This window comes from Staurois parvus, unplaced genomic scaffold (assembly GCF_062004578.1).
Source record: "Staurois parvus isolate SC_StPar_1 unplaced genomic scaffold, SC_StPar_1.0 ptg000017l, whole genome shotgun sequence".
NCBI lineage: Eukaryota > Metazoa > Chordata > Amphibia > Anura > Ranidae > Staurois > Staurois parvus.
The window spans coordinates 17,662,263-17,690,147 of NW_028317813.1; the positions used below are offsets into that span (position 1 = coordinate 17,662,263).

General features: G+C 42.4%; 1 protein-coding gene across 1 annotated transcript in view; it reads right to left on the reverse strand.

The window, feature by feature from the left end:
- The window catches only part of TAC3 (tachykinin precursor 3), a 105,957-nt gene that overhangs the window by 70,776 nt on the left and 7,296 nt on the right, over window positions 1-27,885 (reverse strand). Inside the window, exon 2 of the mRNA XM_089681032.1 lies at window positions 7,683-7,824. Coding sequence (XP_089537158.1) covers window positions 7,683-7,793 — 111 coding nt within the window. The 5' untranslated portion in view covers window positions 7,794-7,824. The remainder of the gene's footprint in view (window positions 1-7,682; window positions 7,825-27,885) is intronic.

The window sequence follows — 27,885 nt, forward strand, 5'->3', positions numbered from 1 at the left end:
AGCATCAGAAAGGAAGAAACTCACTCTTTGGTAATGCCCACAGGTTCCAGACTTCAGGCAGTCATTTTCAGTAAAGGATTCTCAACAAAATATTAAAAATTTACATTTTATTTATGATTATACTGTATTCATTTGTCCAATTACATTTGAGCCCCTGAAAATGGAGGGACTGTGTATAAAAATAGTTGCAGTTCCAAACATTTGTACTTGATATTTATGTTCAACCCCTTAAATTAAAGTTGAAAGTCTGTACTTTAAATTTATTTGAATTATTTCATTTTAATTTATTCTGGTGGCATACAGAGCCAAAAGTATGAAAATTGTGCTTGTGTCCAAATATATATGGACTTAACTGTATATAGAGCTAGTAGGTGCAAGGATTGCAATTGTGTGTGATATGTACACATTCCATAGCAATTTAGGAAGATGTATTACTTACCTTACACCCCACTCCGACATGCTCTGGTGTTATCTTCCTCTAGCCTGGGCGGTTCCTCAGTGTCACAACATACAATACGGTTAATCTTGTATTGTATGTAAAGGAGGCAGACGTGCAACCACATCTGGAAGTGCATTAGAGAGGTGGCTTTGTAGGAACGGTTGCTCAGATGGAGGGAACCTACCAGCCTTGACTGTGACAAAAAATAGGCCCGGGTATTTTAGACTAAGCAGCCCATTTTTTTAAAACCAAATTACAAATAATGGCAACTATTCCAGGGACTGGGGGGGGGGGGAGGTGGTGGGTCGGTCCCCTTTATCTCACAGTGTCCCTTTACATTACAGTGCCCCTAGCAATCGCAGCTCCCCATCACAGTGCCCCTTGCAGTCATGTCCCCTCTTTTCTCTCTAATCACAGTGCCCCCCCCTTACTCTGTGCCTCCCCTGCACAGTCTTACCCTGCCATTGATGTCATCCGATCAGCGGGGTGGGGGGGAGCTGCAGATCTGGATCACATTAACAACGGATGACTACGGCTCTCTGTCTCGCTCTCTTCAGCTCCTCCCGCCCCTTGCTCTGCTGTTAGGATGACATTGATGTTGGGACAGGAGAACCAGGAGAAGAGACACAGGCATGGCCACATAGTGGGAGGTGAGTGACAACCGCGGGGTGTGTTAGCCCTGTCCGGACCACAGTTGCTGCTTACCTCCCACTGTGTGGCCCGGTCATCAACAGGCCAGGGACTGATATCCTATACTATACAATATAGTGAGGGTTGTAGTAAACAACGGCCCCCACACACAGATACGAGGATGGGGAGAGTACAGCGTCTCCAAATGACTTTCTCTATGTCCCATCTTTATTCTGCTATTAATATTGGGGAAATTCTAGCAGAGACTGCACATTTCTGGGATGGAATTTTCCATAAATATTGATCTGCACACATTCTATTCTGAAGGAAGAGCAGAGAATTACAGATAGACATCTGTCCCATCAGCCCCCCGTCTTAGTCTGATCAGTGCCAATTCACTTTGATGCTGGGCCCTGACTCTGGGACCCCACTGACATTAGATGACACAGAAGGGGCCACTCCTTTATAAGGGGTCACGTCTCCCACCAGACCCTCCATCTATCATACACTGAGAAGGATGCAGCAGCAGAAGTGAGACTCCACAGAGTGTGTGATGAACTTCAGGAACCCCCCCTTCCCCCATGTGATGCCAGCTCAGAAAAGCAGTTGTTCCAGGAGTTGGGTTGCCATGACAACAGCTTTGCTACAGAGTAACCAGGTCTAGGTGTGCATGGTCATGAGGGGGAGATCGGAGGAGCAAAGTAACATGTAACAAATAGAGATTGGAGAGATACGGTGTTTACAAACATCCAGAGAAAGCCATGTATGACTCCTGCACATACCATGGCAGTGTACAAAGAGGGCAGACACTGGGATAGAGAAGGGGTGACCCCACAATGTCATCCCGATCCTCCATCACTGATGATACAAAGTTACCCCAATGTGTTAACCCATAGTACAGAGGGGTAGGTAGAAGGGAGGGTAGATCGGTGGGTAGGAGGAGAGGGGGAGGAGATTGGTACCTACCTAGACAGCAGAGTTTGGAGTAGAGGTGTCCCCGCTGTCCGTCCAGCAGAATCTCCCTCTTATACCAATACCAACTGGAGGAGAGCAGCTGATCTGCTATCCTGCCGGCCCAGAGTCTCCCTCCTCCTGCTGCTTTCCCTCCTCTACACAGATCTACTCTCCATGTCTGCCCACTTCACCTTGCCATGACAGATCATTCCCACACCGATCTACCACTGTACCTCCCCTGACTGATCCACTGCACAGTGCGGCCTGGTGGCCCTGGTAGGAAGTGGGAATGGACTACAAGCACGCTGACCAGCACGCTCGCAGTCCATTGAAACCACAAGTCCATCTGCCGTGGGGACAGATGGGACTTGTAGATATTACTTCATATATCCCTGTGAATGAATGACATGGCTGTGTGGGCAAAGCCCCACAGAGCCATGCCAATTGTAAATGTAACATTGGCTCTGTGGAAGAGGTACCCTCGTCCATTGTCACAGGCAAGGGGGGGTGGGGGATCTGCTTGAACATGTATGTTATATGTTGCGCTTTGAATAGGGGTGTATTATTTACCATGTGCAAAATGTGAACCTATCCTTTAACAAGCATTTAACTCTTGCAGTGGGGAAGATGTGGGATTTTTTGTTGTACTCACAGTTGGGCTTTAAACTGGAAGAAACAATAAAGTGCAGTTACCGTGAAACACTATCACAAAAGAACAGCCTGCACTTATTAATAAGCAAATAAGGCCACCAAATATATATGTATCTATGTCTTCTGTTTTGACAAAGTGCACTAATTCATCTATATATCAACATTTTAAGTTAAAAAAATCAAATAAAAAAAAAACCCACTAACTGGACTGGCTAACTAAGCAATAAAATGGGCCAAGCATGGCATAAAGTCTAAAAAAACAAGCTTCTTAATAAAATATTTGTTTTACAAATGAACATTTGCTTTCATGACGTAGGACTCATTTTTAGACTTTTAAAATAACAAACACTCTATAAAAGCCCTGACTGAACAGAGTGTGAAGAGAGGAAGGGGGATGAGTTAGCCTTCTGATTCATTAATTTTTATGTGTAAATTGGAATTTAAGCTACTGAGCTCTTAACTAGAGACTTTACTGCTGAGCAGCTAAGAATTGACAGGCAGATGCAGAAATAGAGCTGAGAGCTCCACCTACTGGCTGATGATGAAAATACAAAATACAGTAATAAATGTACAGTGGGGATCGAAAGTTTGGGCACCCCAGCTAAAAATTTGTATTAATGTGCATAAAGAAGCCAAGGAAAGATGGAAAAATCTCCAAAAGACATCAATTCACAGATTAGACATTCTTATAATATGTCAACAAAAGTTAGATTTTATTTCCATCATTTACACTTTCAAAATAACAGAAAACAAAAAAATGGCGTCTGCAAAAGTTTGGGCACCCTGCAGAATTTATAGCATGCACTGCCCCCTTTGCAAAGCTGAGACCTGCCAGTGTCATGGATTGTTCTCAATCATCGTCTGGGAAGACCAGGTTATGTCAATCTCAAAGGTTTTAGATGCCCAGACTCATCTGACCTTGCCCCAACAATCAGCACCATGGGTTCTTCTAAGCAGTTGTCTAGAAAACTGAAACTGAAAATAGTTGACGCTCAGAAAGCCGGAGAAGGCTATAAGAAGATAGCAAAGCGTTTTCAGATGTCAATATCCTCTGTTCGGAATGTAATTAAGAAATGGCAGTCATCAGGAACAGTGGAAGTTAAAGCAAGATCTGGAAGACCAAGAAAAATATCAGACAGAACAGCTCGCAGGATTGTGAGAAAAACAATTCAAAACCCGCGTTTGACTGCACGATCCCTCCAGAAAGATCTTGAAGACACTGGAGTTGTGGTACACTATTCCACTATAAAGAGATACTTGTAGAAATATGGTTATCATGGAAGAGTCATCAGAAGAAAACCTCTTCTACATTCTCACCACAAAAATCATCGTTTGAACTTTGCAAATGAACATATAGACAAGCCTGATGCATTTTGGAAACAGGTTCTGTGGACCGATGAGGTTAAAATTGAACTTTTTGGCCGGAATGAGCAAAGGTACGTTTGGAGAAGAAGGGGCACAGAATTTAATGAAAAGAAGCTCTGTCCAACTGTTAAGCATGGGGTTGGATCAATCATGCTTTGGGGTTGTGTTGCAGCCAGTGGCACAGGGAACATCTCACGAGTAGAAGGAAACATGGATTCAATAAAATTTCAGCAAATTTTGGATGGTAACTTGATGCCATCTGTGAAAAAGCTGAAGTTAAAGAGAGGATGGCTTCTACAAATGGATAATGATCCTAAACACACCTCGAAATCCATGGGGGATTACATCAAGAGGCATAAACTGAAGGTTTTGCCATGGCCTTCACAATCTCCTGACCTCAACATAATTGAAAATCTATGGATAGACCTTAAAAGAGCAGTGCGTGACAGACAGCCCAGAAATCTCAAAGAACTGGAAGACTTTTGAAATGAAGAATGGGCAAAGATACCTCAAACAAGAATTGAAAGACTTTTGGCTGGCTACAAAAAGCGTTTACAAGCTGTGATACTTGCCAAAGGGGGCAGTACAAGATATTAACTCTGCAGGGTGCCCAAACTTTTGCAGACACCATTTTTTTGTTTTCTGTTATTTTGAAAGTGTAAATGATGGAAATAAAATCTAACTTTTGTTGACATATTATAAGAATGTCTAATCTGTAATTTGATGCCTTTTGGAGATTTTTCCATCTTTCCTTGGCTTCTTTATGCACATTAATACAAATTTTTAGCTGGGGTGCCCAAACGTTCGATCCCCACTGTATGTACCTGATGGAAATAAAGTTATCTTTGTTATATTTTAGCCCTGACAATAATATACAAAGAAAGAAAATGCATACAAACCTAAATACACTCCCTTTAAAGAACACTTTTCTCCAAGAGACAATAGACACTAAAGAATGGTAAGACAATAAAATGCAATCTGACTGCAAAACCCTCTAACACAAGAGGAACACAGTTTCACTCAGCTGACAGACTACAGTCTGAGTGATAGATATTCTTTAGTCATCTTTGTCACTTCCTGTCTCGGCAACAACACAGGAAGTAAAAGGGAATTTTCCCAGTAGGGTCTCACACACAGCAGTCGGAACATGACCAAAGAAAAAACACAATAAAAGGTGGAAATCGGAGGAATAACACAGTTTGTAAAGGTTATAAAAACAAAATTGTTAATAGTCAACCAAGTTTTTATTTCCTCCAATGCCTACAATCCAAAGGCTGCAATGGAGAACATTAGGAACAATTTATAAAATTGAACATCAGGTTTTAGTGAATGCAAACCCAAGTGAGAAGAATAATATCTGCCAGCGCAAGACCTTAAGAGCTTGTTCACACTTGACTTCTTCCCAAATGCCCCTATAGCGTTTGACAGGCATTTGGGAAGTGTTTTTAACGCTCCCCGAATGCCCTAAGAGCATTTTTGAGGCATTTTGTAAGTGTTTTCCAAGCGTTAAAACTGCACCACAAACGCCTATAATGATGTTAATGGTATTAACGTCCCGCAAACACCTGCTAGGCGTTTGAGGAGCGTCACCATAGACTTAAATGGGAGGCATTGAAAGGCTTCAACTCCTCCTGGCTCAATTTTGACACAATGCTAAAGCAGCAGTGTGAACAGCACTTTGTGCTTCCATGTGTATAATTAAAAACACCCCTCAAACACCTGCAAAATGCCTGCTTACAAAGCTAGTGTGAATTTAGCCTGAATGTTATTTAAATCCAAAAAGAAAAATCTAACATATTTTACAGCTTACCAGTCCTTAGATGTGGTGGCTGCATTCATTTTCAGGCTAAGAACATTTTCAGCAAGTACAGACAGTGCCCATGCCTTGCCAGAAATTCAGTGCTCTTGACATTTCTTTTGAGCACAACACAAAGGGTGGAGAGGCCTAGTGCCTTACCATTAACTCTTTATTGGGATATGAAAAACAAATGAGTGCATACTTACAAAATCCAAGAAGTAACAACACTGTAAAAAACCCAAGAAACAGAATGGTGATCCAGAAGATGGTACTCTCAAGGTCCTGACATGAATCAAACTGTTGCTGACACGTTTGGAGGAACACGCACCCTTTTTCAGAGCGAACTCTCTGAAGGAGGGGGCATGTCCCTTGAAACACATCAACCAGGGGTGGACTGACAACTCATGGGGCCCCCGGGCAATAGGGGATCATGGGGCCCCTGTGTCCTCGTCCACACTCAAACCACACCCAAAAAAGCCTTTGAAAGTTACCAGGGGCATCTCATGGGGCCCCCTACTGACCCAGTGCCCTCGGGCAGTGCCCGAGTACCCGAATGGTCAGTCCGCCCCTGACATCAACTATAGTTTGACTCATATCAGGATCCTGGGAGTTCCATCTTCTGGATCACCATTCTATTTCTTGGGTTTTGTACAATGCGGTTACTCCTTGTCTTTTGTGGGTTTTTTATATCCCAATAAAGCGTTGACAGTAAGGCACTAGGCCTCTCCATCATTTGTTTTGTTTGTGGTATTCAAGATTCCCCAATCTCAAGAGAGCAGCATTGGCAAAACATTTCCGTCTTGGTACAGAGTTGCTGGTCATCATCCACCATGAATCCTTTGGTCCCTCAAGAATCCCGTAGCACTACGGTGTCAGAGAGTTGTTTTGGTTGTGTGACAACTTTAGGATTCGTTCACACCAGCATGCTGCAGTTAAGTGCTTTATGCATGTTGGTGTGATGTGGTGGCATTCCTTCTAAATGGCACTTGATTACTCCTTCCTACTGCACTTGTGTTACAGCACACTGCGATGGGTAGTAACCAGGGGCGGACTGACCATTCAAGCACTTGAGCACTGTCCGAGGGCCCGGAGTCAGTAGGGGGCCCCATGAAATGCCCCTGGTACCTTTTTATAGGCTTTTTCAGGTGTGCTTTGAGTGTGTTCAAGGACACAGTGGCCCCATGATCCCCTATTGCCTGGGGGCCCCATCAGTTGTCAGTCCGCCCCCGGTAGTAACACTTTACCGTGCATTGTGGTGCTCTGCTCCAGAGAAAATTACATATGTGCGACTTGTGGTGCATTAGGCAGTCTTTTCAAAATGAATAGACTGCCTTAACACAATGCACATTATGGGATGTAACATCTGTCAACAGTGTGCACTTAACGCACTGCAACAAATATAAATAGTGTGAATGGGCCATTAATATTTTGCAGTCCCTTATTAAATACTGCTGTAAATGTTTTCATGCTGATTCCACATCTTCTCCTTTATTTATCTATTAGTCCTGGGTTATTTGCAGCACCTTTTATTTTAGTGTTCAAACAAACTTAATATAGGCTGACATTTATTAAACTGGCCAATTGGATATCCAAATTCCTAAGGTCCATGATTCCATTGAAGCTCCGTTATTTTAACGAGGTGCTGATTTCTACTACCTTACTAGAATGTAGTTCCTCATAGAGATGATTTTATGCGGTATTGCAGTAAATTGAAGTATTCACATAAATAGCTTTTTGATGTTGGCTGTTATTAATTTCTTGGGTATTGTACGATATGGCATTCAGTAGAACAGAGAAAAGCTTTTTTTTTGCGTCATTGCATCTTATGATCACCTTGTGTCCTACCTTGTACTGAACACCTGAGCCCTGTGTGTCTTGTGGCTCTGCACAGCCTCCATGACATGACTGGACTGCCATGAGGAAAAGAATTGCCAGACCAACTGCAGAATTCCTCATTTTCTCGATGTCTCTCAATTTCTTGCTTCACCTGTTGGAAACAGAAGCCCAACACATCTTTATTCAAGCAAACAGTAATCAGTCTTAAAGCTGCAACACTAAAACATAGATAAAAAAAAAATCATCCACAAGAACAGCTACAGGTTTATCTACTGCTGTTTGCCTGTAAAGACGTTACAAGACTTATGCCAGTGTTTCTCAGATGTGCTCTTAAGAGCCACTAATAAGTCATGTTTCATTTATTATAGGTATTTATATAGCACCGACAATTTACATAGCGCTTTTAAATACTGTACATTTGCATCAGGCCCTGCCCTCAAGGTGCTTACAATCTATGGTTCCTGCTGGTATATAGCACCAACAATTTATATAGTGCTTTTGCATATTGTACTTTTACATCAGGCCCTGCCCTCAAGGAGCAAGGTCTTACAATCTATAGTTCCTGGCGGTATATAGCACCAACAATTTATATAGCGCTTTTGCTTATTGTACTTTTACATCAGGCCCTGCCCTCAAGGAGCAAGGTGCTTACAATCTTTAGTTCCTGGCGGTATATAGCACCAACAATTTAGATAGCACTTTTACATATTGTACTTATACATCAGGCCCTGCCCTCAAGGGGCTTACGATCTATGGTTCCTGGTGCTATATAGCACCAACAATTTAGATAGCACTTTTAGATATTGTTCTTTGACATCAGGCCCTGCCCTCAAGAAGCTTAAAATCTATAGTTCCTGGTGGTATACAGCACCAACAATTTACCGTATATAGTGCTTTTACATATTGTACTTTTATAGCATGCCCTGCCCTCAAGGAGCTTACAATTTATAGTTCCTTGCAGTATATAGCACCAACAATTTAGATAGAGCTTTTACATATTGTACTTTTACATCAGGCCCTGCCGTCAAGGAGCTTATAATCTATGGTTCCTGGTGGTATACAGCACCAACAATTTATATAGTGCTTTTACATATTGTACTTTGACATCAGGCCCTGCCCTTAAAGAGCTTACAATCTATGGTTCCTAACTAACATTCATGCATACACACATACAAAAGGGGAATAGGCAAACTCCGTTCTTGTAGTGTCCTGGTTGGGGTTTAAACCCAAGACCCTAGTGCTGTAGGGCAGAAATGCTAACCACTAAACCGCTGTTTCCAACATAGAAGCACAGGTGTATTTAAAGAGCAACTTCACTCTCTCAATCAACATGGACTATTTTTAATCCTTATGCTGATAACATTAGTAAATAGATAGTAACGTATATCATATTTACTTATTTTTTTTAACATTTCTTCTGTTACTTCCTGGTTTCCTTGCCTAGGCAAATCATACATCCCAGCAGTCTTCAGGAGGGGAGGGAGGGTTCTCAGCCCAGCCTATGCCTGAATTAAGGGCAGATGGATTCTAGAAAGTAAATAATACATTAATCATCCGCACTTACTCAAGATGGCCACTGCCAGAAATACCAGGGGGGTGTTTTTCAAAATGGATTCTCAGCAATATAGAGCATGGAGACATGGATGGATGGGCGAGTTTTATTTGAATATTAAAAATGAATTAAATAGCATTTTTGGTTTGTGGTTCTCAGATGCAGTGCAGTTCCACTTTAGGTGGACCTATACTCAAAAAGTGACTACTTGCTGTCTTATAAAGGAGATGTAGAATGGTTATTTTTTTCTAAACATTACTCTAAAAATGTACTTGCTTTTTGCCTTAAGGCCCAATGTGTAATTGCAAATGTGGGAAACCCTGTGGGGGTTCTACGTGCTTAATAGCAAAAGCCCCATTCGCAAGTGTAAATGGGGCCTAAAGTACTACTGAGAATCAGTAGTGCTGCCTCTGACTGCAAGTCTCACAAGATATAGTAAAGTTTGGTCACTACTAAGCTTGCTGTAGAGGGATCTGTAGGCAGGTACAGTTTGTCCCCCATCCAGTAGTTCGTGCTGTGCTACTATACTAATAGAGAGGAAAATTGTTCCATAGCTGCCACAGAGGATACAGCTGTCTGATTGAATGCTGCAACTTCTGCTGACCTCTGGCAGCCATTTTTTTGGTGGGTCTCTATATATATTCGAGTACCTGCACCATTCAGGTTTGTCATGAGTGAGTGGATATGTTTGTTAGTAAAAATATCAGTGCAGAGAGAGATTCCTGGTCAAGTAGGGACAATTCAGGGACACATGTGATTTCTCTTCAAGCATTCTGAAATCTGTAGCAACATTTGGGGAATCTCTGCAACAGAACAGAGTGCCGCTACCTTATGTCATTATCCACCACCCCATCTCATGCCTGGATATACTGTCTCATTGTAATACAGTGCTAGTGCTGAATGAAATAAATGACGCCATTGCTGAGTAATCTGCTCTTGCGATACTGTGCCACTGTAAGAATCGCTTCAACACTTCCTATACCCCTATAACTATATGAACACCCGCAGTGTGATACTTGAATACTAGTGTCTGAATCAAATAATTGCATTTACTTCTCTTAACTATATTACAATATACAAGAATCTATACAACTTCCTAGATTGTGTGTGTGAATTCTCCTCAACCCCTTGCCCCACTTACAGATTTGTATCTAAGGATTTATTGATATATGGATTTTTATGTGTACTTTCTAGAGTCGGAGCGTTACACTATCATCTAGCATGTCAGACAATGTACTTAGCGAGTCTGTCAAATGACTACTGTGAGAAAATCAATTACAGTGTATGCAACCTGGCAATTTCTTCTTCTAGTGTGTGCAGTTCTAGCGGGAAAGACTTTGTCTGAATTTTTAAGGACCAATATGTTACATCCCTTTCCTGCCTAGGCCATTTTTGCAATTTTCAGTGGTGTTTGACTGACAATTACACTGGACAGAACTGAATTTTATATAATTTTTTTAGAAAGAAGGGGCATTCTTTTGGTTGTATTTAACAACCACTGTTTTCATGTTTTACTATATAAAGGAAGAAAGAAATAAAATGAACATATAGCATATCAAAACAAATTCCAGAACAGTAGGAATTCTTTTTTTGTAAACTGGACACCCCAATGTTATCCTTTTTATTGCCACAATTTACTGAAAATGAAGAAACATGTTACTATTGAGGTAGTTAAAAAATAAATTAAAATGATTGTAAAGTTGAATATTTTTCATGTTAACATGTTATACTTAATTGCTCTGTGCAGTAGTCTCCAAAGTAACCCCAAACCACCTCTTATGAGGTCCCCCCACTGGCGCTGTCCTCTTCTCCATCTATCACATAGCAAACCGCTTACTAAAGGGGCAGAAATGTGGGCTTGATCCTGGGCTGTTTGTGTCTATTAACACACATAGTGCAACCTACCCATGTTCCATACCCCATAGTGAGGAGAAAGAGACCAGCATCACTGCTCTCAGGCACAATGCTGGGTCAAGATTGGGCTCGGGTAAGTATTTGGAGGGGCTGGGGAGTAGCAGGCCATGGAAGGTTTTCTACATTAATGCAGAGAACTCATTAGGGTAAAAAATCTTAAGCCTTTGCAACCACTTTAATGCATGCTTAGGCTGTAAAAGTCACCCACTGAAGCCGTGTGCAAAACTACTATTATTAGCAGAAGAAAGTTAACAGGATGACATGTTAAAAGGGTGCAATGGTTAAATGTCATGGACAAACTCAAAACACCCCTTCTGGGGTCCCCTGCCAGCTGTCTGCTTCTACTCTTCTCCAACTGCACCGTCAGACAATGTGCTTGGCAAATCTGCAGGGCAGATGGAGACGAGCATACCATAGCAAAACACTTGGTATGGGGGCAGACATGCGGGCTTGATCCTGGGCTGTGTACATCTGTTGACACACACAGTACAGCCTGGCCCCATCCCCCACTCCCTCCTCACATGATTTGATTGACAGCAGCAGGAGCTCCCGCTGCTGCTTCCATTTCTAGTAAGGAGAGAGAGCAGAGTCACTGCTCTAAGGCACAATGCTGGGTCAAGATTGGGGCTGGGGGGTTGCTGACCATAAAAGGCTTTTTTTCACCTTAATGCCGAGAACTCATTAGGGTAAAATATCTTAAGCCTTTACAACCACCTTAAGGCAAACTTAGGCTGTAAAAGTCACCCACTAAAGCCATGTGCAAGTCCATCATTATTACCGGAAGAAAGTTAACAAGATGAAAAATTGAAAGGGTAGCCATTGCATTGCATGCATTGAATACCCCCCCCTCCCCAAAAAAACAAATCCCACAACTATTGGTGGTCAATGACACTTTAAGAACCTCCCAAAACAATCCCACAATCACTGAAAGTTAGAAGCATTTTAAAACACCCCTATGGTTAGTGGCACTATGAATCCACCCCTTCCAAAACAATGCCACAATCATTGGTGATCATTGGCATTTTACATCTCCCACCTTCTCCATTTGCAGACATTGCGACTCTGAAGTGGAGATAGTTCCACTGTGATGACACAACTTTTTTTAATGAATCACAGTCTAGCTGTCTGTAGACTTCCAATGACATAGGAAAGTTAGGCATAAACACTGTGCCATGCTCCTACACAGGAATGAGCAAATGAACATCACCATGTCCCATGCTGAAACTCAGGCAGAAAAAAAATCATCATTAACATATCATTACATTTATTTTTGTGAAATGCAAGCACTGTAAGCACCTGAATTTGACTCCAATCCAGCCTCCTGTGGTCCACTACACAGCTAGCTCAGACTGGAAGAGGAAGAAACAGCACAACGAGCCAGTCAGCTGTGTTGTAGTACAAGGGGCATCCAGATAGGAGAAGAGAGCAGAGTGACATAGAGACGAGTTAATCAGTGTGATGCATCTCCTTTCAATGTCCAGTCACTGGCTTTGGTTAAGGACCTACTTAACTACACAGGAGAAAAATTAGGTCTTCTGCCCCAGGATGTGTTCTGTGGCAGAGTTGTGTAAATCTCGGAACTGCAAAAAAAAATCATCCTTGGCAAGTAAAACAGTATATTTAGCTGTTTACCGGAAGTTCAGATTTAATGCTTTTCGGTATACTGTATCTGCTTTGGTACCTTATCTTATTCTGCCATGATTTGTTATAAACTGTTTAGTGAAATATCTGTTTTATGTGAAATATAGCATTTTATTTTGCTAGCACAGAAGGGAGCTTAATTTTTTTGAAAACATATTTTAAAGGTACAGGTTCCAAAGCTGTTATTTTCACCCTTTTTCTTTGCTTGGTAAGTTGCAGACCTGAACATGTGTTTGGTCAGAACACCAAATATGCATGTGCTTGTCCTGGGCCACTGAATCAATAAATAGTGTAGCAAGGAAAATAATGATTGAATGCATATTCAAAAACAAGTCAGAAATAATTGCTGTATTTCTAGCTTGACAGGCTCCCTTTAAAGCAAATGCAATAAAAATAAAATCTAAGTAACCTGGTCAAAATGAAACTCAATCATCCCAGACTTCTTACACACTGGTTTTATCATTGCTTTGAAGGGCATCCCCTAGCTGACTGTTCTGCCCTTTCATCTAAAGTCAAAAGCAACAAGGACCCCAGGGTGCTATCCCAAGACTTCCGTGACATCTGTTGCTATATCTTTTAACGTAGGATTAAAGATCCTTTGAAAAGAAGAGGTATATTTATATGATGAGCCAAATTATCTATTTCTTCAGCCAATGAGTTGCAAGACCCACATCGCATTAAGGCATGCTTTCCTGAATGATGAGAAGAGAAGAAAAAAAGAATTATCCAAATAAGTATTGCTAGATATTTGAGGGCAAATAACCAGGGCCCCTGGGTTAGTGCGACAAATGTCAATTCCTTAAAAATTAATTAGGTACTAAGGGATTATTCACACCTATTCTCTCTGGTGTTTTACATAAAGCTTGCATGTTGAAGTGATTGTAAAGTCCTATTTTTAAAAATAACAAACATGTTATACTTAACTGTTCTATGCAATGGAAGTGCACAGAGCAGCCCCAAACCTCCTCTTTTCAGGTCCTCTGCTGGCACTCCTGGCTCCTCCTCTTCTTTCAGTGCCCCTATAACAAGCCGTTTGCTATGGGGGCAATGATGTGGGCTCGATCCTGAGCTGTGCTGCCTGCATCCATAGATACAGACAGAGCGGCTTAGCCCTTCCCCCTGCACCCTCATCACAGAATTTGACTGACAGCACCAGGAGCCAATGGCTCCATCTTCCTCAGCAAAGCCTGTGAGAGCAGGGAGAAAGGACAGAGCCGCTACCGAGTGGTACAGCACTGGATTGAGAGGAGTCCGGTAAGTATAAGGGGGTGAGGGGGCAATACTTCTACCTAAACATTTTTTACCGTAATGCAGGGAATTCATTAAAGTAAAAACTATTTAGGATTTAGAACCACTTTAAAGTGCATTGTGTTGAGGCAGCCCATTTATTTTTAATAAGCTGCCTATGTGTCGTAACAGAACTATATTCATATAGGTGCAATAGGGTACTATTTAAAAAGAATGTCACCTCAACATTTAAACGGTCATAAGGTGTGTAGCACCCTCTAGTGAGCTACTAGAATAGTGTAGTGTATTATAGGCAAACTCATATTGTGATTCATGGAAGTTGTGTGGGTCATAAGATTAAGGTTGGGTTATTGCAGGTCAACTGGATGACTCGATAGGTTGTAGCTGTTTTGCCTCCTCCTCACTCTGGAGGACCAAATAACCTTTCAGAGGTAGGTAAGAAGGAAGGGGTGGAGGCCTAATCTGCATATTCATGGGGGGGGGTCCAGCCAATTCTAGGTTTGGAGGCCCTGACAGAGTGGTGAACTGGCCTATAAATATGGGAAAGTGAGGCTGACAGAGCAGTCCAGTGAAGATGGAGTGCTGAGGAGACTGTTGGTATCTAAAAAGGGATCCCCTAGGTCTTTGGAGGGACTGGCCTCTAGGCTGGACTCTGGCTTGCTCAAGAGGATACATTCTGTGGAGAGGCGCAGATGAGATCAGGCCTGGAGCAGCAGGGAGCAAAGAAGACAGTGTGAGTACAGCAGTACACTTTGGGATCTACAGGGGGAAAAACTGTGAAATGTAGCAAGCTTTCAAAGGGCAGCATTGAGCTAAATCCTTTACCCTTGACCTGGGAGATTTTCCTAGAAGCCAGGAGGGCTGGTAATGCCTGCAGGCTGAAGAGTTGGGAGCAGCTCCATAGAGGGAGAGAAGACATCCCTACACGTAGCTATGACAAATGAAGTGATTTTTGAGGGGCTGCTAGTTCCTTGCCCATAAGGGGCAGCTGCTACTGATCTACAATGACTGATGGCTTTCAGGAAAAGAACAGTTCAGGATCTGATTTGTACATCAGTGTCCCCCTTCCATTGCTTCAAGCCAAATTGGGCATCCCATAATCCCTATTACCCTTTCCAAGTTGAAATCCCCTAATAAAACAACAAAACCAAGTTCATGGGCTGGTTATTGTCTTTGGATGTAAGTCTGTGTGACAAATATCTGCTGTCTGGCTGTGGAGAGGGATGCTTAGGGATACCCACAACTCATTGGCCCTAGTGAGGGTAGTGCTACAAGTGTGTTACTGTGGGTTGCGGTAACATATGTGATAATCAGTGTATTGCCACAATGCAATGGTCTGAATTCAAGCAAAAAGCCACGCCTTCATAGAATATAGCGTAGCCTTCCTGGCAGTATTCTCGAGTGTAGCTCGGGGTAAAGTTTCAGTACCACAAGCGGTAACCGCGAGTTACACTCAGGCTTACCATGCGGCGCTGCTCTGGGATCTGTTCTTCTCTTACCTTGTCCTGCGCTCCCGCGATGTCCCTCCTGCAGTGTCCCCTGTAATGTCCTCTGGCGGCATCTGTCTTCTGGGTTCCATCCCCTGCGACGTTGGGACGTACAGGGGCGGAGCGGCGGGAAATTTGAAAATGACAAAAAGTGAAATTCACTAAATTCACTAAAATCACATAGTAAAACATTACTGTTTCAAACCATTTCACATACTTTTTGTCCCTAGTGCTTTGTCCTGTGCCCTGCCTACATTTTTACTGTTCTTTCTGCCTGGAAACTGAGAAATGTCCATGGCGCCCAAAAAGTGTCCCTTTAGGTCAGGGGTGTCCAAACTTTTTTCAAAGAGGGCCAGATTGGATGAAGTGAACATGGTGGAGGGCCGAACATTTTTCCAAACATTCTTTGAACCATTACAATTAAATGCAAATAAATTATTTTATGCCAAGTTACCGTATTTTTCGCCGTATAAGACGCACCTGACCATAAGACGCACCTAGGTTTTAGAGGCAGAAAACAGGAAAAAAAAAATTCTGAACTAATGGACTGAAGACACAGTACAGGAGATGACCAGAGACTGCGGACAGCACAGGGATGACCAGAGACTGCGGACAGCACAGGGATGACCAGAGACTGCAGACAGCACAGGGATGACCAGAGACTGCGGACAGCACAGGGATGACCAGAGACTGCGGACAGCACAGGGATGACCAGAGACTGCGGACAGCACAGGGATGACCAGAGACTGCGGACAGCACAGGGATGACCAGAGACTGCGGACAGCACAGGGATGACCAGAGACTGCGGACAGTACAGATGACTGCTGACCTTTGGGGAGGTGGGGAGTGGGTACCTGAATTTGACAGGTACCCGCTCTTACTTCCGCAGTTGTTCTTTGATCGAGGAGGGTATTCCTCGATCCAGCCGCGCGCTGTCTTCCCGGCTTCTGTAATGGCGCTCGGCATGACAGCCGGGTGCCCAGTGCGCATGAGCGAGAAGCACTTGCGCTTTGTGATTGGTCCGGCGGCTTCTGGGATCTGTCATGTGTCCCAGGTACCGCCTTACCATTCACAAAAAGCACCGCTTCTTGCGCATGCGCACTTGGCACCCGGCTGTCATGCCCAGCGCCCACACTACAGAAGCCGGGAAGACAGCGCGCCGCTGGATAGAGGAACAGGTAAGGTCCCGCTGCAGAGCTGAGCGGCCGGCCCGGTATTCTGACACGGCTGCGGTGGAAATACCGGACCGGCCGCTCCATATTCGCTCCATAAGACACACTGACACACTGACATGGAGGGCCGTATTAAACCGACCCTCGGGCCGTAAATGGCCCACGGGCCGGACTTTGGACATGCCTGCTTTAGGTCAAAATCGGTTTAAGACCAGCTAGAGACCAGTGATAGTAAATTAGAACTACTTGCAGAATTGAGTGATAATGATTCGTGGGGAAATTCGTCATCAGACACTGAAAACGATTTTGCGACTTTGCTCAGTGATGTGCGAACTTGGCTCTATATTTCAAAATTCAGTGTTTTTGGTTTGATTATATTATTCAATTAAATTTATTATTATATTATTATTTTTTATGATTATATATTAAATTATAATGTATGATTTCGTGTTTCAAATTTTAACATACCCGGGATGTTTACTAGACTCTTGTTCGGACAGATTTCAGTGAGTTATTCCTAAAAATTAAGGCCTACAATAAAAAAATACATATTTACATGCAAAAAATTGTACCGCTTTAAGCACAGAAATATGGACATAATCAGACCGACCGCTAGGGAGGTTAAAAGAGAAGTACAGTGAAAGCTCTTTTGGCTGTACTTCTGTGGATCACAGGAGTGCAGTTCACCGAGGTATCATTGTTTTCAGCTGGTGATTCTGAAGCTGGTAAAAGTAATCTAAGCGGCTAAAGAGCCACTGGATTACTTTTAGAGGTGGCAGAAATGGCATCCAGCTCCAGGCACACAGTGAGAGGAACTGATGTTGTTCCTCCTACTGTGTGATGTCAAAAACTAGAAGTGAAGAGGATTTTGTCACTTCTGCTTTCGGTTCTTTGTTTACTTGGCCAATACCAGCCAGGGAAGCAACTGGATAGCCTATCAGACCGATCACACCACATATGTAAGCTATCGTAATATCAGACTTTTAAATTGTCACCTAGGAGGATTTTTAGGTACCATAACTTGGCTCTGTTCCACGGTTAAACGCAATTTTAAAGTAATACATGTTTTGTATCTATTTACGTGTTGTAACATCATCTTTTATAATTTACACAAAAAGGGGTATTATGTTGTGTTTTACTGCATTAAAATTCATAAAAGTTTATTGTTTTCCAAAAGATTGCATTTGAAAAAAACGCTACACAAATACCATGTGACATGTATTTTTTTCTCTAGATCCTCTACTTAAAAAATATATAATGTTTGGAAATTCCAAGTAGTTTTCTAGCAAAACAATAATGTTTTATATATGTAGGAGAGGAATGTCAGAATTGGCCTGGCTGGAAGTGGTTAATGTGAAAATTGTTAAATAGCAACAAAATGCAAAACAGGACACAAAAAAGGTGAGAGAAAGTTTTATTAACTTGTTTTTAGTATACTTTATTATAATAAGATATTTTCATCACAGTATGTGTGATTACATGGTTCTGTTTCTCAAAAAAGTCATGTGATCCTCATATGTAAGTGTGCAGTGTGATCTCATTGATTGGTTGATTAAGAAAGTCCTGTAATACATACGGGTTTGTTTATCAGCAAATCCATGTCACAATGCACAAGGTGCAAATTGGTTTCACTAATAAACAAAGCCACAGCATGTAGCAAATGGTAAATTGCTGATTATGCTGTGAAATCAAGTTTTCCAGAATGATTATGCTAATTTTAAGTTTTATTCACCTATGGTTATATATATATAAAATGCTGGCAGTCAATTAGTTGTACTTTTTTTTGGTTAAGTGATTTTCAACAGCGTGATCTACTTCTTTATAATATTGCCTGTGTGATGTTTGTTGAGGCCTGTGTGTTGTATGTGTGACCATGGATTGTTCTCAGAAATTATATACAGAATTTGCACTTTATATGTTTTTTTCCTTTTGTTTATAGTGACACTAAATAATATCCTTATTCTCCAAAAAAAACCCCTTACACATCCGTTATTTAATGGCCTTGTAATCTATTTTCATTAAATTGTTTATTACTGTGTTGTTCTGCTTTCCTGTAATATCCTCCATGTAAACCAGGCCCAGATCTAGCCTGCCCGGTGTAGGGGTGCAGTAAAAAATGTCAGGGGGGCAGAGAATGTGAGGTCAGCAGGGCAGTGCATTGGAGTCATTAGAGCAGTGTACAGTGGTCAGCAGGGCAGAGAATAGGATCAGAATTTTTTAGGGCAGAGTACAGAGACCATTAGTTTGTAGGTCAGTGTACAGTGAATTATCAAGGCAGTTAGCAGGGCAGCAGACAGAGGTCAGCAGCAGAGCGTACAAGAGGGCAGTGTACAGGTGGTCTGTAGGGCAGGGGACAGGGGTCAGCATGGCAGAGAACAGGGGTCAACAGAGCATATGACAGAGGCCAGCAGGATGGAGAACAGGTGTAATGAGGGCAGAAAAGCAGGGTACAGGGATCAGCAGAAAGGAGGACTGGGTTTACTAGTGGCAGATCACTCAGCAGTGCTCCTACTCCCATCCCCACACTGCACATAGCCTGGGCACTCAGCCAATCTCTCCCTCCTCACACAGGACACAGCTCAGATCGGATTTCCTTACAGACATAGCCTTGATCTGCAGTGTGTAGCTGGCTACCGCAGCTGTGCTGCCATTCAGATCTGGGAATTGCACAGGTCAGATCGGCAAGATAGCAGCCAGCTATACACTATGCAGATTGAGGCTGTGTCTGTAAGGGATCCCATCTAAGCTATGTACTGTGTCGGGAGGTGGAGATGTGTTGAGTGCCTTGTGTGTAGCGTAGGCAATGCTGGGACAAGGTCATCTAGCGCCTAGAGTGAAGATGACAAACTGCACCTCTGAAGTGTACACATCCTGTCTCATCATAAATTCCTCCCCATCAAAAAAAAAAAAAAAGACTGCACTAATTAGTAAACTCTCCCCTAAGCATAAATTCCATCTGCAAGCTAAAATTCTTTCACCCAAAAAATACAAAAATCTCCCTCCTCCCAGGATCAAATCCACCCTCCCAGTACAAATATTTGCCCTCCAATCCTGCTTTCCAGCTCAAATCCCACACCAATTCCCTCCTCCTAACACAAATTTCCATCACCCCCCCAAAAAAAATCACTCCTCCTAGAAAACATTCTTTCTTCTCAAATTTCCCATCCTAGCACAAATTATCTCCTGAAAATTCCCCCCTCCTATCATAAATTGCACAACCTCCCCCCCAGTCACCCCTTTTATCCCAAATTCCCCCACACCCTCCTGGCACAAAATTACCCCCCAATCCCCCCTCACAGCACAAATCCTTTCCCCCCAATCCCCCCTCCTAGAACAAATTCTCCCCAAATCTTCCCCCTAGCACATACCATCCCCTCATCCCTCCTTTTAGCCCCAATTCCCTTCCCCCAATCCCTCTACCTAGCACAAACCCCTACAAATTACCTTTCCCAGGACAAATCCTCCTTCCCTGCCCAAACCCCCCCCCCCCCATCCCCCCATCTTACCACAACCTCCCAGCACAAAAATTCACCCCAATTTCTCCTCCTGGCTCAATTCTCTCCAAACCCCCCTCCTAGCACATATCATCCCTCCCCCATTCCTCCTCCTAGCACACATTCCCAAATCTCCTCCAACTCCCCCTTCCTAGCACAAGCTCACCCCCCCCCTTTCCCCTCACTTTACAAGGGGGGGGGGCTGCTACAGAGCCAGGAGCAGGTGTGGGTTGTGCTTTCCCCTCCTATCAGAACAGTGTTCCTTCATGTGGCAAATAACACAGGATCGCTCTTCTGTCGGCCTGCACACGTGGTTTGATTACCACGTATGTGTCCTGCTGCCGGGTGATGAGTAGCCCTTGGAGGACATACGGAGAGGGTAATCAAACAATATGTGCAGCCCAACAGAAGAGTGAACCTGTGTCATCTGCCACATGGAGGAATGCTGTTCTGATAGGAGGGGAAAGCACAACACCTGCTACAGCCTCTCTCCTCTCTGCCACTCCTCCTTTTCAGGCTTTCCCTCTCCATGTAGGCTTGTGCTGAGTGCGGGGCTAGAGGGAAGTAGACAGGCGAGTGGCTGGCCTGGGGGGGGCACAACGGAAATATGGGGGGGCGTAGCTCACCCCAGCACCCCCTAGATCTGGCCATGATGTAAACCTCTCTTTTTCTCCCTCACTTCTGTTTGTTTGGAATGAGCAAGGCATTTTGGTTTCAGTTATGTGCACTGTTCAAGGCACACTACAAATCCCATAGTCCATCTTGAGAGCGATCAAGAGAAAGTGGCTATGTTCTTAAATACAGTGGGACCATGGAGAACAAACCTAGGGCTGAGAGAAATAAAAAGCACTTTTTTGAATTAGGATTACTTACATGAATATACTTTTTTTTAAAACCTGAGTTTAGTGTCACTTTAATGGTAGTGTGTTTTTAAACATTTGTGGGAAGAAAGGCTTTTATTACAAATGAGACATACTATGCATTTACTGTAATAAAGGATTCTTATCTTTCTCCTACATGCCTTCTGATACTGTACACTGATCTGTACATTAACAACTCAATTTACAATTCCAGCATCGGACGGGTGTGAGGATAAATTATTTCTCTAGCACATGCGCTGGCGTTATGGCTAGAGATGAGCGAATCGAACCAGGCGAACCGGAATTCGAGTCGAATTTCAGGAAATATTCGATTCGCGTCGAATCCGAAATTTTGCCTACTTCGGGTGCGCGAATCGAATATTTCCCGATCAGCCGGCAAAAGTGTCCCTGCAGTGAGCTCCGCTATTTCTGACAGTTCTCTGACAGAAGGAACACATGTTTAGCGGTTGAAACATTGTATCTATTAGTTTCCATTTAGGATACAGATGTTTCAACCGCTGTACATGTGAAGAAGCTGTCAGAGAACTGTCAGAAATAGAGGAACTCTGCACATACACTTTTTGCCGGCTTGGAATTATTCTTATTTTCATCCTACTTCTTCTTCTTCTTCATCCTCTTCTTCTGAGGATGAGGATGAGGATGAAGAAGAAGAAGAAGAAGTAGGATGAAAATAAGAATAATTCCAAGCCGGCAAAAAGTGTATGTGCAGAGTTCCTCTATTCTGCAGATACACTTAGAGGAGCTCTGCAGATACACTTAGAGGAGCTCTGCACATACACTTTTTGCCGGCTTGGAATTAATCTTATTTTCATCCTACTTCTTCTTCTTCTTCATCCTCATCCTCATCCTCAGAAGAAGAAGAAGAAGATGAGGATGAAGAAGAAGAAGAAGAAGAAGAAGTAGGATGAAAATAAGAATAATTCCAAGCCGGCAAAAAGTGTATGTGCAGAGTTCCTCTGTTCTGCAGATACACTTAGAGGAGCTCTGCACATACACTTTTTGCCGGCTTGGAATTAATCTTATTTTCATCCTACTTCTTCTTCTTCTTCTTCATCCTCATCCTCATCCTCAGAAGAAGAAGAAGAGGATGAGGATGAAGAAGAAGTAGGATGAAAATAAGAATAATTCCAAGCCGGCAAAAAGTGTATGTGCAGAGTTCCTCTATTCTGCAGATACACTTAGAGGAGCTCTGCAGATACACTTAGAGGAGCTCTGCACATACACTTTTTGCCGGCTTGGAATTAATATTATTTTCATCCTACTTCTTCTTCTTCATCCTCATCCTCATCCTCAGAAGAAGAAGAAGAGGATGAGGATGAAGAAGAAGTAGGATGAAAATAAGAATAATTCCAAGCCGGCAAAAAGTGTATGTGCAGAGTTCCTCTATTCTGCAGATACACTTAGAGGAGCTCTGCACATACACTTAGAGGAGCTCTGCACATACACTTTTTGCCGGCTTGGAATTAATCTTATTTTCATCCTACTTCTTCTTCTTCTTCTTCATCCTCATCCTCATCCTCAGAAGAAGAAGAAGAGGATGAGGATGAAGAAGAAGAAGAAGTAGGATGAAAATAAGAATAATTCCAAGCCGGCAAAAAGTGTATGTGCAGAGTTCCTCTATTCTGCAGATACACTTAGAGGAGCTCTGCACATACACTTAGAGGAGCTCTGCACATACACTTTTTGCCGGCTTGGAATTAATCTTATTTTCATCCTACTTCTTCTTCTTCTTCTTCATCCTCATCCTCATCCTCAGAAGAAGAAGAAGAGGATGAGGATGAAGAAGAAGAAGAAGAAGTAGGATGAAAATAAGAATAATTCCAAGCCGGCAAAAAGTGTATGTGCAGAGCTCCTCTAAGTGTATCTGCAGAGCTCCTCTAAGTGTATCTGCAGAATAGAGGAACTCTGCACATACACTTTTTGCCGGAAACCGCTGTATGGAGGGAATGTCCCAGAACTGTCAGAAATAGACTATTTATGACAGTTCTGGGACATTCCCTCCATACAGCGGTTGAAACCGCTGTATGGAGTGAATGTCCCAGAACTGTCAGAAATAGACTATTTCTGACAGTTCTGGGACATTCCTTCCATACAGCGGTTGAAACATTGTATCTATTTGTTTCCATAAATGGATCCATTTATGGAAACAAATAGATACAATGTTTCAACCGCTGTATGGAAGGAATGTCCCAGAACTGTTAGAAATAGTCTATTTCTGACAGTTCTATGACATTCCCTCCATACAGCGGTTGAAACCGCTGTATGGAGTGAATGTCCCATAACTGTCAGAAATAGACTATTTATGACAGTTCTGGGACATTCACTCCATACAGCGGTTGAAACCGCTGTATGGAGGGAATGTCATAGAACTGTCAGAAATAGACTATTTATGACAGTTCTGGGACACTCACTCCATACAGCGGTTGAAACATTGTATCTATTTGTTTCCATAAATGACATTCTGCAGATACACTTAGAGGAGCGCTGCAGATACACTTTTTGCCAGCTTGGAATTAATCTTATTTTCATCCTACTTCTTCTTCATCCTCATCCTCATAAGAAGAAGAAGAGGATGAGGATGAAGAAGAAGAAGAAGAAGAAGTAGGATGAAAATAAGAATAATTCCAAGCCGGCAAAAAGTGTATCTGCAGCGCTCCTCTAAGTGTATCTGCAGAATGTCATTTATGGAAAAAAATAGATACAATGTTTCAACCGCTGTATGGAGTGAATGTCCCATAACTGTCAGAAATAGACTATTTATGACAGTTCTGGGACATTCACTCCATACAGCGGTTGAAACATTGTATCTATTTGTTTCCATTTGTTTTCATCTCCAAGGGCATTTAAATTAAAGGTACAGTGTTCTGCACTAATTTAAAGGCTCTCTGAAGCCTAGAAACCCTTTTAATAAGTTAAATTTGTAGCGAATTAATTCGCATCGAATCGAATTTCATACTGGAATTCGCCGAATCAGCCGAATCGAATTTTTGAGAAATTCGCTCATCTCTAGTTATGGCCAATAAAAATGGCTTAAAGTGGTTTAAGGTTATAGGTAATAGGTTAGCGGGCAAGTCTTTGGGATCCTAAAGTGGAATTCTGGCTTGACATCTAATTAGTCCTAAAACTGCCCCTCCCCCTTACTAACACCTATGCTAACTAACCTGTATAAGAAAAATGTATATACTTACCTATTTTCAAGCTACTCCGGTACAGTCGATGTGATCCATCTCCCCTGCGTCATTCAATGCAGCTGTAGAGGAGAGGTGGGTGCACAGACAACAGATGGGCCATTGAAGCCTATTGTTGATGTCACCGCTTCTGCCTTTACTAGTCATTGTCAGAGCACACTCACCTCTCTGACACAGGGAAGATCATTTTACACACAGCTAGATCATTATTCATTCTTCTTCCTCCTGCTGGTGATCACTCTAATGATGCAATTTGGTTTGCTTTCCTCACTGTCAGCCCACATTGGTCGTTTTGCAATGATCTGAAATAAACCTCCTCTAATATTTTTTGTCTGTTGTTCTGGCCAACATTGTGCTCTCAATATTGTACTCTGTCAGAAGATTCTTTTTTCCTTAAACTCATTATTCTGCATTTAAAAATGATGAACTGTAGTTTCCTCTTATTTAGTCAATTCTCCAGCAATGCCAAATAATGTTCCATGTTATAAACACCTTGAAGAATATCACCATTAGTGCACACTTTTGCGTTATCAGAAAAAAGACATACCTTACCCACCAAATTTTCAGTAATGTCACAAAGAGATTAACAAAAACAGGAACTAGTACAGAGCCCTTTGGTACATTAGTAGTGACCAGTCTCTATTCTGAATGTATCCCATTTACAACCACCAGGGCAGCCATCAGAAATTTTGGGCCCCTTACACAGCTTTACGCCTGGGACCCCCAGGCCTGACCACCAACATTCCCAAGGGCCCGCCCACTGGCCATCCCACCGAATTCTCCCACTGGCCATCCCACTGAGTCCTTCAGTGCACCCATTTTCATTTTAACACACAACTTACAACTAAATATATGAAAATGAAAAGTATATTCCAAGTCATCAGTGCTTATATCCCCATATGTTCAGCAAAGAGATGGCCCAATTCAGCAAAGCGACATCCCCATATATTCAACAAAGAGACAGCCCAATCCAGGAGAGAGACATCCCCATGTATTCAGCAAAGAGACATCCCAATCCAGCAAAGATACACCCCCATATATTCAGAAAAGAGACATCCCAATTCAGTAAAGAGACAGTCCCATATATTCAGCAAAAATACATCGCCATATTGCAATTGTAATAGAAGATGGCACATTCAATACACACAGCCAGGTCCTTCTAATGGGCACCTCAATACTTTTTAGAAGGAAGACCCCCCTCCCTGCACACACAGCCATCCAAGTCAGAGGAATCCCCCAGAAGGAGCTGGACTTGAACCTGGACAACATGAACAAAGCAGCTCCATATCACATGACAGGGCAATAGGACTTCCAATGGTCTAACGCATTTCGAGGTCTTGCCTCTTCCTCAGAGCCAACTCTGGCTCTAAGGAAGAGGCAAAACCTTGAAACACGTTAGCCCATTGGATGTTCTATTGTCCTGTCTTGTGATATGACGAATACTGGACTGGATGTTGCTGTTTCTATTTGTTGAGCTTCTATGCATTTGTCATTTTGTGATTATAATACCTACCACTTTTATTTAAAATAAAATAATGTTTTAAGGATAATGCACTAGGCCTTCTCTTTTGCTTTATGGTTTCACTGCACCCCAACCCCATGGAAATCTCTGTATTTGTTCTGACATTTTCCAAGCTTTGTTAAAAAAAAGAGCATGGGTAGCAGGACACTGACATGGGGAGCATGAACCAATACAAAAAAAAGACAACATTAAAAAAACTTAAAAAAAACGAAACTATTGCCCTTAAATGACAGCTCCCTGGCAGATTTTTTTCTAAAAAATGGAGTGGAGTCCCCCTCAAAACAAACACCAGACCTTTGTGCACTTTATAAGGGAATGTAATTTGTAATGTGTTGTTTTTAATAATGTATTGTCTACATAAATTGTGTACAGCTTAACCACTTCCCCTCCGCCCTATAGCAGAAGTACTGCTTCAAGGTGGCATGGCTGCGCAAAATCACGTATGTATATATATGTGTTTTTTTATTTCTGGGTAGGGGGTGCGCTTGCGGCACCCTACCCACGCCGCCATTGGCAGCTACGGCTGTCGATCACCAGGCCGGAGATTCCCTGTTGGCACCCAACAATCGCTGAGGAACATTGACAGGGGAGAGGTCTTTTATGTAAACAATACAGATCTCTCCCCTGTCAGCACCAGTATGCTGTTTTGTATTACTCTGCATAGCAGAGCAATACAAAGCAGTATGCTTACATAGTAAAGCACACAGCACACATAGTAAAAGCACACAGCACACAGTTAACCCTGTGATCACCCCATATGTTAACCCCATCCTGCCCAGTGTCATTAGTACTGTGTGAGTGCTTTTTATTAGCACTGATCACTGCATTAGTGTCACTGGGGATGTCAGTGGCAGTTAGTCAGTTAGTTAGTTCCCCCCAGTGTCAGAATGCTCACTGCAGTCCCGTTATAAGTCACTGATTGCCGCTATTACTAGTATAAAAAAAAAAATTCCAGTATATATACCACTATTTGTAGACACTATAACTTTCACGTAACCAAGTCATTTACACGTATTGGAATTATTTTTAGCAAAGACATGTAGCAGAGTACATTTTGGCCTAAATTTATGACGAAATTTGATTTTTAACATTTTTTTTACTGGATATGTTTTATAGCAAAAAGTCTAAAATATATATATTTTTTTCAAAATTGTCGGCCTTTTTTTGTTTATAGAGCAAAAAAAAACGCACAGGCGATCAAATACCACCAAAAGAAAGCTCTATTTGTGGGAAAAAGGACATAAATTTAACTTGGGTACAACATTGCATGACCGCACAATTGTCAGTTAAAGTAACACAGCGCCGTATCGAAAAAAATGGCCTGGTCAGTAAGGGGGGTAAATCCTCTGGAGGGCAAGTGGTTAAGGAAAAAAAGTAATGTGGACTCCCTATTAAAATCAATACACCACAATGATCTGCCACTGCTACCACTGTCGCAATTGACAGCTCCTGAGTGACGTCATTAACCAAATATAGCCATCAGTTGTAATTTGAGATGGGGAGTAGTGGCAGGAGAAGCAGTGGATCATTATGTCGGCAGGTCATTGTTCATCATGATTAACAATGCATTTCCACCAGTGGCCAGTGTAATTATCATTGGATTTACATCATAGGACATGGTTTATTTTTGAATAAAAGACCCTTTCTCTTCTGGTTGTTTTTATTTATTATTTTACTTTTGTTGTGAATGAGTAACAAGGAGTACTATGTACTCTTTACCCATTCACATGGAGGGGAAGTTACCTTATTTTAAATTATGCTTCTAGATTTAATTACGGTAAGTCCCATCACCACAGACCCTCACATCCAGCTGGACATAAATGTGGAGATGTAGCCCTTGTCCCCATCAACATGGAGACATTCTCACAAACAAACAGCTATGCTTGCAACCTCTGTATCATCTTTTCAATCAGAAAGCACACTATTGGGCCCCATTCACACTTGAAAATGGGACTGTTAGCACTTACATGCAGGAGACACAGTGGGGGTTGTGGGTAGCAGCCCCATTAAAATCATCGGGATGCTGACAGCTCTCACAGCTAAACACAGCCACTTGCATTTAATTTCTCATGGAGTGATTACCTGCAAATGATCAGCCCTGGAGGCAGACAGT